This window comes from Mytilus californianus, unplaced genomic scaffold (genome assembly GCF_021869535.1).
Source record: "Mytilus californianus isolate M0D057914Y unplaced genomic scaffold, xbMytCali1.0.p SCAF_9, whole genome shotgun sequence".
NCBI lineage: Eukaryota > Metazoa > Mollusca > Bivalvia > Mytilida > Mytilidae > Mytilus > Mytilus californianus.
The window spans coordinates 10101052-10115373 of NW_026262745.1; the positions used below are offsets into that span (position 1 = coordinate 10101052).

Consider the following 14322-nt stretch of genomic DNA (forward strand, 5'->3'; position numbering starts at 1 on the left):
GAATAGATAAATAAGTATCTTTTTAATAATAAGTGGGTTGCAGTACTGACTTGAATGTTGAGTTCCGTTCTGATAAGGATGTGGTTTATAAATGTATATATCGCAGGAATTCGGTTGAGAAAAATTATAAAATTATGTAACTTTTGTCTAGCCTAAAATCTATTTCTAATATCGAGTCGCATAGTAAATTGTAAAACAAATCAGAGACTTATTTTAACACATACAGACTTAAGATTATCAATACAAGGTTGGGTACGGGTATTTTCGTCTTAGATTTGTTGCAGAACTTTCAAACTGGTAACAATCTTGTCCCTCCTTTGCTAGAAATAAGGGACATTTAGATATGTATTAATATTGATTAGACCCAACATTACCCCATCAATCAGTGTAACAAATTATCCATTCATTATTATAACTCTGTCCTCATAAAATGATCAATTACTTCCCAATTTGTGTTACACTTTTATTATCAATTTCTTTGTTATTGTAAGTGATCGCTATTTCAATTTGCATGGTTGTGATAATGGGATTATTTATACACTGTGGCTAGTTCTAAAGTGCATGCACTTTTATCATATAGGCATGAATATGTTTAAAATCTTAAAGTTGTTGAATAAGAAAAGAAAAAGTTAAGTGGTCCTTTCAGAGTTGATCATTATGACATTTACATTTTGAATTTCAAAGCATGCTAAAATGATGTGCAAACTCTTTTTTTTTTTTAAATTAGCATCTTATAAACTTGGTAAATTTTACAATAGTAAGGTTGCAACAACACCAGATAAAGTTGAATTCACATGATTTGAATTTTTTTTTATAGTACCTCACGTGTATATCTCGTCTGTTCAGCTATGAGGGTTCTGATTAAATGTTATCAAGAAAAAACCTATACATTTACTTTGATTTACATAGATTTCCTGTTCTTTCTACTAGCCATTATATCCTTTGTAAATAAACAAATCCTTAAATTATAGGTAAACTGCAATAAAGTCGTTGTCGTTAAGTAATGTTTAAAAGGCGAAATAAATACGTTAAACAATGGGAAATAACAAATGCACTAGACTTCAAGGTATATATTCAAATGATCAATGTCTACTGTAAATACGTTATCAAATCGATCCTCCCAACCCAACAATATTTATGTAACACATTCTTTGAAGAATGTATGAAGAATATGATGATACAGTTTCTTGTAAACAAAACAGAAAGTTACCATAATAATTATATAAACCACGGGTATAACAAAATAAAATGATAGATTAATATCACTTTTTCTTGTATTCAGTAAAAACTTGTCTTTTGTGATAAAACATATGTCGCATCAACATCTTGTGTTTGTATTAACATTAATACAAGAACGATGTTAGACAGACTAAAAGTGAAAGTATTCTGATTTACATGGGTATGAGTTACAAGCTGTGGCCAGAAAGCTACGAAGAGCCAGGTAGGAAGAGTTATCGTTCTTATCTTAAGCCAAATTCCTTGCAATGAATAAGTCTACGATGTACCATGTAGAATAGATGGTATAGATGAGGACATGATAATCTATGCGATACCTGGAAAAAAAATTGTACGTGAAAAAAGTTAACAATTGTGGGAAACGGGAAGAGAGTATAATAAATGTATGCTCTTTGAATCGTATATGCTACATGCACATCCTGCATGTGACAACAATCAACCAATTGCGTATAATTAAACACACTGAAACAAAAAGATGAAGCAATCATAAAATGATATTCAGATTTATTTTATCAACTGCTTCCCTGTCGTTTCAATTATACATATAGTTTACTGTACACAATTGAGTGCATACATACCGGAATCGGATGCTTTTGAATTCTAACTACTGCATTTTAATTTCTGCATATAAACACCTTTGATGTTGCAAATGCTATTTGCAGAGGACATTTAAGCGCATTGATAACTAGAACATTTTAGCGAAAGGAAAACATCGGACCTTTTAGCGCCAAATATATAGATATAAGAAGATGTGGTATGAGTGCCAATGAGACATCTCTCCATCCAAGTCAAAATTTATAAATTAAAGTAAACCATTATAGGTCAAAGTACGGTCTTCAACACAGAGCTTTGGCTCACACCGAACAACAAGCTATAAAGGGCCCCAAAAATTACTAGTGTAAAACCATTCAAACGGGAAAACCAACGGTCTAATCTATATAAAAAACGAGAAACGAGAAACACTTATGAACCACATCAACAAACGACAACTACTGAACATTTTAACGCAAGATAATTTACCAATTTTAGCCAAAAGTTGCTACTAAACTTCGCACGGTAACATTATTTACAAAGGTTAAAGTACAGCAATTGTTTTTTTCTATATATTAGTATCATCTTGATCCACCAATTTGTTGTAAGTTGTTTTTATAGAAATGGATATATTTACAACCAATTTTGTTTAGTTTGAAAACCCAATAAATATAAACAAATAAATAAATATTAACAATAAAAAAAATAGAGTTGTCCTTTCAGTTGGGCATTGGATAAGACAGTGTGATCAGTACTTTTCACAATGTTGATATATAAAAATTACTTGGAAATATAATGGTCGATTATACAGAGTAAAAAAGCATTAATTCTGTAACAGCAGATATACAGTTCTATATATATATATATACTGGTATTCTTTGGCACTGTATTTAATTGTGTTTTACCTGTATATTTCTTGTGGTCCTCTGTGTCTTAGTGAAACGCATTTCTTTGTGGCTTTTGCTTTTTATCCGATAGATATAAAAAATGAGAGGAACGCGTTTAACTTCCCGGCGTGTTAATGTGTCATTTCACAAGTTAGAATTACATTAGTTGTCGTCTTTGTTTATAGATCGGTGTTTTGTCCCAAAAAGACTTTGGTGTTGAGGACAGATCTTTGGTCTCTGTTAACCTGTCTTCATTTCGTGTGAATAAAAGCTTCAAATGTAGTATACATATAATAGTACAATTGTAACTGCCCTTCTAATATCTACTATTTTTTAGCATTTCAAATATGACATATAGCATATGAATCATATCAACATCAAAACACAGACTTTTCTAGTATCTACTGACGGATCATGGATAATAATGATGATTTTGTTTTATTGTGTTGTTGGGTTGCTGTTCAATGAAATATTCAATATCTCCTTTATATTCGGTAGATCAGATTTATAAAAACTTATATTTTAATGAATGTTTGAGCCAATAGCTGTAAAGTGGAGCATAACAGAGAAACTAGGAAGTTGTGAATTGTGTATCTAACTATTTAGTATATATATATATGTATATTGACATTTCTACATGTATACGAGTACTTAGTCTAATAATTTAATTTCCGGTTTACGCATAACTTTGCATTGTACGTTTCCATCTACTCAAATTTCACAATGGGTTTTAATCTATTCTAGATATATAGATATGTGCACTTAATTGTTTGGCATTAAATCAAAGAGCAAACACATAATAATATGATGAACTGCACAAACAATTCGATTTCTGTGGCCTTGAGATCTTAACTCAATCGGAATATATGAAAAATTAATAACACATTTACGTGATCTAATTATATATATAGAAAGTGAAAGTGTGTGCAATATTGGTTCACCTTTATGGGACATAAATCCAATTTACTGCCATTTTTGTCCAACCACGTGGAAACATTATACCTGAATAAATAAACAGAAACTACATATTTAGCGAGAGTTTAAACTACTGATTATTGTTTGTCTATAATTAAAACTCATCTACCGTTCAATTTAATGGATATCCGTGATTTTTTCATGGTGAAAATGTAACTGAATGAATTCCGGAAATGATGCGTAACCGTCTTTGGTACGGTAAGTAGCTTCATTTTCAAAAGTATCTGTAGTAATATTTGCCAATGGACGTCACGTTAAGCAAATTACAATTAAAAAACATTTTTGGTTTGCTGCACATTCAGCTCGTATGTTTATTGTAAGAAAAAGAGTAATGAGGTCAACTAGAACACGTAGAAGAGGTTAAATTTGAACTGTTAGTAGTTAGAGCCAGAGAATATTTCAAGATTTATGAATAACACGATATTTCAGATATCTGTTCTTCAAAAATATTTTACAGATCGACTTGCTTATGATTAAGTCAGATGTTACCATCTAAAACCTAACGTTTTAATACGTAGATCAATATTCAATTTTCTGTGACTACATTTATATCTACGTAAGACATACCAAGGCAAAATCCAATAAATTATAGTTTAAACATGAAACAAACACAAGCAGACAAGTTTAAATGTCGAAATCAATATTTTTTCTGTCATGTATAGAGCTAACTTAATTTCTTGTATCTATGTACTATATTATGTTATATCTTGAGGTATGGGCGATATTAACCTTTTTAAAGGTCAACTAAGGATATTGATTTACGTCACATCTGTCTTTTACATTACATATAAACTTACCTAGCGGAAACATTTAATTAACGCCAAATCTGTCAGGAGGAAAACATTAAGCTATTATGATATACATATTTCTTGGATTAATATACTCCCTTTTTTCTTTAATTCTATGAAAATATTTTTATTCCAATGACCTGCGCCTTATTTGTTCCAATTTTCTATATAGAGTTATCTCTCTTTTGCGCTTGTATGTTACTTGCATATGCTGCTTGTTGAAAGCCTCAATGTGATTTTAAGATGAAGTACAACAGTAAAACTGTAGTACTTTTGCTTTTGATTTTGTCGAGTGCGCATAGGGGTTTGTGCCTTTATTATATACACAATCAATTCTTTACCGTTGTCAGATAGGGAACATCAATAATATCGCTATTTCTTTAATTAAATAGCGTTTTTTATAGTAAGCAAACTATTTTTTCTCGATCTGCATCCATTATACACATACCTTACTGGATGTTTCCTATAGTAAGGAGCTACTGTAGGAAAACAAATAATTAACTTTTTATTGACTTGGATACAGATAATAATTTTTTTAATCAATCAATTGATTATTGTGCTTTGTCCTACATTCGCTTGCCTACTAAAACAATAGCATGTTAAGCTTTGGTGTATACTGTTTAATCAGTTCGATGCTGAGTTTGTTTGTTAACTATTAGAAACCGTTCCATAAACAAATTAGTAACGTTGGTTTGGTTTCAGGTAATACAAGGTGAAATATTAATAATATAATTGGAAGTTTAAATCCAGGATGTTTCTATTATTCTGTATTGCAAGGAATATAAAGTTACAAATTGTTAAATGATGTATTTTAATTAGAGGATTATGTTTCTTATCGAGGCTACTTTGTTGTTATATTGATAATTTCAAATGGTATTCCAGTTTTATAAACAAGTATAAGTGAAATCAACCGTTTAGATTGTTTACTTTCCTTTCATAATTTTTTTAACTAAACTATATATACAGTTATAAGCAAATGTTAAATATCATTTGTTTGATTTTATGTAACAACACAACGAAAGTTACATGTTGAACCTAGTATGGGGGTTGGGGTTGGGAGGGGGGGGGGGGTTGCGGTTGGGGGGGGGGGGGTGTTGGGGGGGGTGGTAGAGATCAAGAACAATAAGGGCAGTTTTAGCGTCCAAACTAAAATATTTGGGTCATTGGTGAAAGTGATTGTATTTATGGTATCATATTGGCTGCCAATGTAGAATGAAGGACAACTGTGTAAAATCTTGCTGTCATATTAGAAACTTACATGCTGTCATATTAGAAACTTACATGCTGTCATATTAGAAACTTACATGCTGTCATATTAGAAACTTACATGCTGTCATATTAGAAACTTACATCATGAAATTATCAAAATGGGTTCAAAATGCATTTGAAATAGTCAAAGGATTCTGATAACTGTTTTGCAATATACAAATATATAAATAAACAAAAGTAAGCTAACGATTCTCGTATCATCTTTGTCTGCCATTTTGACTGTGTTCAAATGAACTATCATTTACAGCTCATGGCCTTTTTACACTTTAAAGAAAGTTTGCTAAAATACCAATAGCTGTCTATTGATACAGTAGAATTTAATCAAGGAAAATGTTTTTAAAAACTGTTTTTAGACGTTGGCCTTGATCAATGTTCGTTAATTATTAAACCTTTTTTCCTGTTATGCACTGAATTCCTTCAAAGCATCTATTCGTCTATATAATCCTACATAGCTTCATCAGCATCCGTGACATCTTATAAATCAATAACTTGGCTATAATATTAGTTTTTAAACGAGATAGTATTGAACTGTTACATCAAGTTGCAAAAAATTCATTCTAAAATCCATTGAATAGAGCACTGAATCAGGCTTGTGTTGTCACTGTCACAGAGTTACTTTAAAGAGTCAATCATTGGAGACATAAATAATGCATGGACAACTTGGAATATTGTATTAAAAAAGAACTCATTCAATAATGTATTTGCAATAAGTCATATGAAGGAAACGTTGATAAGACTCACTAAGGACTAAATTTAGATAAGTTATATGATACAAAAAAGTTAATAAGACTCACTTAGAACTAAAAATAGAAAAAAAAGTTAATTCAAAAACAGTATAACTTAAGGTGAATATCAAAAAGAAAACCGTGAATATTTCTAGCCCTATTCCACTGTATTTCCGTTTTCAGTAATGTATACTCATAATGAATGCATTATAAACTTTAAACAAAGCACAATTGCATCAAATTTCTGAAAACGAATTATATTCATTTTATTTTTGAACTGGTCCATATGCCATTTATAGGGGGATGGCAGGGTTAAAATAAAATACACTTATAAAGTACGTATAACTTGATACTTAAGAAATACATTGATGAAAATAGCAAAACTTAAACGCAGAAGCAGTACTATAAACTTGACCAACCGTACAAACAAACAGCGACAACATGTATATAGACTGCATAAACAAAAAGGTCAATTGGCTGAGGAATATCGTGACATGCACATCTTCCCCCCAAAGTTACTACTATAAAATAACTACCGATTTAACAGATTTTTGGAAAGTATAATTGTTTCTGGTGGTAAAAAGTGCGATTATTAATGAGGCACCTGTTTGAAGTTGAACTTAGTTTCACTTCAATGGGAGCCTCAAGTTGTTTGCATGTATCTTCTATATCAACAAAAATTCTAGAAATTAAGACCAAGAACTGAAAAGAGAAACGAATAATTTAAAGTATAAAGAAGGAAATATAGAGTGTGTAATCTTATCATAAGCCTTGATAAGAAGGTAGTTTCATGAATTAAATCCACTGTCCGCTATAAAGGTGGTGTCTTAATTGTCACTACATAATTAGCAGTTAAGACACTTTGTTACTGGCTCCATCGTATTAAGCCTAACGCATAGAATAATTCAACATAATATACCATAGGTCCGTCCGTATTGAAACGTACACGAAGAATTTACTTGAATATTCCTATGGCAAACTTTCCCGTTTTATGTAGCAACCATCAAACAGCACTTGTATATAAAATATAAATAATTCCCAGATTATACGATTACAGACTTCCTGTTGTTCTTGAAAGAAGGTTGCCTTTTACCAAACAAAGCATCTGATCTAAAGGTTTGTAATGGTAAAGTTGAAGTCATTTTGTTAACAGTTTCACTTAGACCATCATGACAATGTTGAACGTTACAGAATATTTGCAAATATATATACAAATATGTTTTATTTCACGGTTCTATCCAGAGTTTTCCCACACAGTTCTTATTAGACCTTATTTTTACTTGTTATGAGCAGCTAGACGGGTACAACTTATGGATGTAGTACAGAGCACATAAGTTCGACCCAGATTCTATTCGGTTTCGTTATCATTCTTCGGTGTTCTGGTTTTTTATTGATTGTTGTTTGTCATTTATCTAACGAAAGTGTTATCTGATCTTCTACGATTATCACTTTGTTACTTTTTTTATGTCAGTTAAATATGTATAGGATATTTAGGGCTTCCTTAAACTCGAAAGTACATAAGTTGCTTTCTCGTTTGGATGTTTTATTCATTGATATTGAATCTGTAAAGTCAGTCACATTTCTCTTTTGTTTGTATCTCAATGTACACCTGAAGATTTCCAAGTTGACCGTAACGTTTGATGAAAAACCAATGAGAATTACCAAAAAAATTCTTGAATATAATAATACTTCACAAGAACAATGTATTATAATAGGTAAGATAACCAAAAGTTTGTTGTAGGCGTTTTGAATAATATTTAACTCTCAAATATGTATATAATCAATTATGCTATGTAAATACGAACATTTATTTTATTATGAGAAAAAAAACAGGTAATTTTGTGTTATTAACACCTACAACTATATATATACTGGGACATGATTTAAAACATGCAATAACAAGCATGCATGAAAACCTTATGATATGCGTAGGTAGATCTTCGATTGAACTGATTTATGTTACAAGTGTCTATACGTAACATGCAGACTGAATCTTTTATACTTGGTATTGTATCACAATCTTTTCCGCTTCGTTTCCCTGGCTTCCTTCTTGGAAGCTAAGGCCCCCGGGGGGGGGCTTTGATCTTGATGGCTAAGCCAGGAGAGTAGAGATGGAATAAATCGCATCTCTAGATTGATAACAGGCTTTTTTTAAGTTCTTCTCAGGGGCAGATTCAGGATTTTGGAAAGGGGGGGCGTAGTATTAAAGTTGGCCGAGCGGAGCGAGGCGAAAAATTTTTTGGACCTTTTTTTGGCTAAAAAACATAAAATAAGTGTAAAATGCATTTTATAGTTAAAGTGTAGGGTTGGTGCCGTATTCTCTCCATCAATTGTCTATTATGAAATGATTAGATGGATCCAAAGCTATATACTAATTAATATATTTGATGTGGGATTTGTCAGTAAAAAATGGACATGGAAAATTCTCGTTTGTTGTATGGTTAGTTAGCATAACCTCACAGATTTCTTGTTGTAAACAAGATATACGGCTATTCAATGAAATTCACAATACGACCGACACGAAAAAAGACAAACAAGCAATTTTCATCCAAATGTTTGGTTGAAATGTTTCACCCAACAAGGGAAGTGAGGGGTTCCAAATCAACCAAAGGCTACGAATGAGTCGGAAATGACAATGAAGTTGTGAATGACGGTCGACAAATGGAGACATATAGGCCACACACAGCAGGCTGGTTGCAGTCGGGCCTTGAAAAAAGTATTCAGTATATCAGTTCGGCGAAACAGACATTCCGGTCAGATATGGGATTCACATGCAACCCCCCCCCCCCCCCCCCTCTCAAAAAAAAATTACGCCCGCTTTTATTCATCATGTTCATTTAATGCTAAATAATTCTGTTGAAAATATTTTTTCTAAAAGCAAAAAAGTGGACAAGATTATTGTTTTCAATCCAGATACGGCCAGAATTTTTGTTTAAGGCAAAAATCAGGGTCAGAATTTTTTCTCTAAAATATCTAAGACTGCCCCCTTAGATCAAATGGTCCATACCTTAGACTTTAAATCTATATCTAGAGCTTACTGACTGGGGATCACTATTCAGCAATGTTATTAATGGGCTGGGGCGTGTGGGGTTAAACATGTTTTCGTAGGTAAATAATATTGCTGTGGAACTTTTTTTTTCATGAGAGTGTAATAGAGTATTACTTTCTGTTGGGTGGAATTGTGAAATACTTTGTCGCTTTGAAGGCGTCATGCTTGTCATCCTCAGCCTAAGCAATGTGTTACTGTAATTTGAATTTCAAAATGACTGAGTGACGATTTTTTCGACGAACTGGTCAACTCCACCGTAGAGAATCGCATGACTTTGACATAATCAATAATATATTACAGTAAATACGAGCGAAAAATATCTTTATAAGTCAAGAATTGTCGCATAAAAATTAAATACACGGGAAATGACAAAGTTCACGAAGTCTAGTCTGATTAATCATTTTACAAAAAAAAAAAAAAAAAAGTGCAAGCAAAAGGGGGGCGTACGCCCTCTACGCCCCCCTCTGGATCCGCCACTGCTTCTGAACACAAGATAAACTATTAATAGCTTTTTTTAAGTTCTTCTGAACAAAAAATAAACTATTCGTCTAATGTATAATTCATGCCAATTTTGGCTCCGTCAGTATTATACTTTAAATTCTTTATTACTTTACAGTACTTATAATTTACAGCATATCTTTTTATACATTGTAGTGTACATGCAATTATCTTGTAAACATGGTGTATCACTTTTGATGTTAAACACATTTAAAGTTGTCTTATAGATTTTTTTTCGCAAGTCATTTTAATTTTTGCATGAAAGTGAAACACTGGTTGTCGTGACTAAATATGTGTTCAGTGTACAAAAAAACATAAAGTAAGCATATCCGGGATGTATTATTGCCTTTTAGTGAAATGTGTAATATTCGATGTTAAAAGCGACGGTTTCGTTATATTCATTTTTGATATAAAATTTTATTATTACATATTCTATAGAATATACAGATTTACATAACTTGAAGAACGTGTAAAGTTTTTAAAAAAATAATGATTTTCAATTAATTTTGATTGTTGGGGGCGGGACGAAGGATTTGATATACGAATTGCGCATTAAAATGGATAAACAATGTATTATATTCCTTCTACAAGTTAGTTCCGATTGGATAACAGACGAAAATTATTTAGATCAGTTGTTTGGTATGCTCTTGAATCAAGAATGTTTCTTCTTTGATGAGATTGCAGTACAGTTAATATACCATGTCTATATATTATACAATATGGTATACCTGTACTTTAGCCTTTTTCATCCTGTTTGATGTAATTACATGTTACCCTTTGAAGTTTGTTACAAAACACATCTTAAGAAAAATTGGCTAGTTATATATTGTATTTTAATTCATGCACAGACTCAAAAACACAAGGTTTTCATTGCTATATAGTTAGACACTGAGCAAAAGCACCTTTATTAATGCACCGGTTGGAGCAGACTTTGACATTTATCTTTTGTATGTATATTTCCTGTGTTGAGAAAGTTGTTTTGGCTTTGTACTGAGTTAAAAGTACGCACCATCATATATGGCTGTTACCAGTATAGAAATTAATTAAAGGTATATTTTACAATGTGCGTAGCTGTGGTACATGTGATAAGTATTTTACAATGTGCGTAGCTGTGGTACATGTGATAAGTATTTTACAATGTGCGTAGCTGTGGTACATGTGATAAGTATTTTACAATGTGCGTAGCTGTGGTACATGTGATAAGTATTTTACAATGTGCGTAGCTGTGGTACATGTGATAAGTATTTTACAATGTGCGTAGCTGTGGTACATGTGATAAGTATAGGTCTGAATTTGGTACTGAATTGTTTTCCTTTACCTGAACAAGAATACAGTGTCTTCTCCTTTATAATCATGTTTTAAAATTAATTAAACTTTGGTTAAAGATTTTTAAACAATTGAAATATCATGGGAATGAATCCCAAACTAATGTAAATACATAGATAAATCTGTACACTCGAGTTTTCTATTAAAAAGGCGAAACTCTGTACAGTAAGGTTTCTTTTACCATACGTCAAGTAAGTTTCTGCATAGCCACAGTTTCTTTAATTCTGATTTTTAAAGACAAATAATGGCTTTTAATTTAAGCATACCACATACACATACATAATTTAAGATTAAACATATTGCTTATTATATATATACATGTGTATAAACGTTTGTTAGAAAGTTTTCTGAAGATCATATATGCTTTGTTAACAGTATGGAATGTGCTGTGGACATTCCATATCAAAAACTATCGTGCACAGGGGCGGAGTCAGAAATTTTTTAGGGAGAGGGAAAAGGGGGGGGGGGGGACATTACCAAACGTTAAAAACGGTCATGAAAGAGTAACAAATAAAAAAAAACCATGGTTTACAAAATTGATTCCAATCTTATTTTGTTTTCATGTCTGCGAGCAAAGGTGTAAACAAGCTCATGAAAATTTTAGTGTACATCATTATGCGCGTAAAAACCCAAAGGGTTTATTGGGATGTAGAAAAATAGAAAAAAAATATTCATCCTTTGTTTTTCTTCCTACCGACAGTTAAACGCTTATTAAAGTGGGGCGTCCGTTTGGCTGCGCGGAATGCATAAATTCGCAACCACGTCCGGTCAGAATTTGGACGTTTAATCCTATGCCTCGTGTACGAGAGAGACCTGCCAATCTGAAAAATCCTTGCAACATATCTTATATGGGAATCCGTAGGTGGCCTGTTGCGCGACTAAATTTCTGTCCCTGACCAATTTACCCTTATTTTCTAGTCGGACTATCCAAATTGCCCTATACCTATTGTTTTATTGTCGATTTGTTTTCATACTGAACAAGCATGAAATATTTGCCACCGGCCGCTATGAAAACAACAATCAATCAATCACAATGCACGTGCATCAATGCTAATCCATTAAGTCATTTCTGTTCTAATTTATAAGTAAAAATTTACCCAGGAACCAGAGCTTCTTATTTGAACGCTGACATTCTCAACTGCATGGCTACACATATTATGCAGACTATTTTAAGATTCCATATATATGATCCTGTCCATAATATGATAGTATTATATTAGGATCTAGTTTTTCTTTTTTCCAATCATATTGTGCTTAATATTGTTGTAAATGATGCCCTTTATGGGTTCTTGATTAGATTAATAAAATTCTTATCTTATCTTATCTTATCTTATGCTCTGCTGTATATAATACATTGGTTCGTATTCACACCATGCCTTCATATGTCAGCGTTATTGTCTAATATTACCTGTACACATACAGTTTGTACCTAGGCAGTGATATAGTTATATGACATTATCTACGATCCATGCACTTGTTGATAATCAATAGCCTGGTTTTTGATAGTTGGCATGATTCAAATGCTAAATGTCAATTTTATTATATTATGTATATTTGTGCTAATGCTAAAATTACAATTTCCCAGAACAAATTTGATCTAAACTGGTTGTTTGGCTTTTCAGTTTATGCTCTTGTGGTTTTGTGCTCTTCAACATTTTATAGTTTCGGCAGCCAGATTTGGGGTTTTTTGCACGATAAAGTCTTGAACTTGATGATTATTGCAATTTATATACTGCATTTATGATAAAGACATCGATTACATATTTTACACGGTCAGACAATTATGTAAATTAATATATAATACTTATATACATATATTAAGCGAAGGACATTTGCATAAACTTACATTATGAATAATTTATATTTCGAATATAATATTATATATATCACCATCATATAGAATGTTAACCAAATTTCTTCAGATAACTCCTGGTACAAATTTTCACTAGACTAGAAAATGATTAGACCAATAATTAGTCTATCATGAATGAAAAAAGTTAACAAACTTTCATTTCAACTTATACTATAAGTAATGTTACTAGTAAAGTAAAATGTACCAATACAACATATATGTGTTGTGTGTGTATTTCTTTGTATGTGTGGGTGTAGCAGCTTTCAAATGAAAATAAAAAAAAACAGAATATCACAGATAAAGAGTGTGTGTGTTTCGTAATAAGACATTTCCTATAAATTGACACTTTTTGGGAAGTCCATTTAGAATTAGGATACATGACATAACTTTTGTATCACCAATTCCCTATTATTTTTGGGTTAGCAATATATCATGCATCTGCACTAAAACATTTCATTTCTGTAATTGGTGTTGTTACAACTCGCAAACATTACGTGTGTGTCTGGCCAAACTTTAGGCCAAGAGTATATATCTTATGAAACTTGTTCCAAAACACGTGCTTGCGCAAGGAAATCCATCTACATGTATGTAGAATTTATAATTTGGTCAGTGCTGATGATTTTTAGTTCCAAAGAGAACCATCCACCAAGTAACCAGTGATCCGTGTTTAGTAGAGTTCCGTGATAGCTGTTGTTTCAATGTTGGAAGTTGAAAAAGTCGTATCACGTGATATTTTTCTGTGCATCTGCAGACCTAGATTTTCACATATGCGAAATAAGCTAATGAAATGATTTTAGAATATTGAAATCGACCACACTTTTCTATTTTGAGTCCCTCACTCTGATTTTAACTCAGTTGTAGTAAGGTGTCATTACCCATAAGTTTATATCTTTATGCTACGACGTTGTGTTGATCTCAACATTGCATAAACTTCTGACGTTATACTTGATTCTTTCATACTTTGGAGTGCTAATATATATGAATAATCTTTATTGTGCTAAAGCTATAAGTTTGGAACTCTGTCAGGGTTAAGAGACATGTCTAACCCTAAACATATACCTTGTATGTCCACAGTTGTCACCTGACCATTACACTAGGCACGGAGTGTGTTCAAATTATATATTTAAGGATGTTATGTCTAACCCTAAACATATACCTTGTATGTCCACAGTTGTCACCTGACCAT

General features: G+C 32.0%; 1 protein-coding gene across 3 annotated transcripts in view; it reads left to right on the forward strand.

Annotated features, from left to right (window-relative positions):
* Positions 1–14322, forward strand: part of LOC127716581 (uncharacterized) — a 60544-nt gene that overhangs the window by 9017 nt on the left and 37205 nt on the right. The window contains exon 1 of one of the 3 annotated variants that reach the window (XM_052222816.1): positions 1372–1441. The exons of 1 other annotated variant lie outside the window; for it this stretch is intronic. In XM_052222816.1, coding sequence (XP_052078776.1) covers positions 1396–1441 — 46 coding nt within the window. In that variant the 5' untranslated portion in view covers positions 1372–1395. Of the gene's footprint in view, positions 1–1371; positions 1442–3350; positions 3828–14322 lie in introns of those variants that run through there. One more of the 3 variants, XM_052222817.1, reaches the window with a different exon arrangement.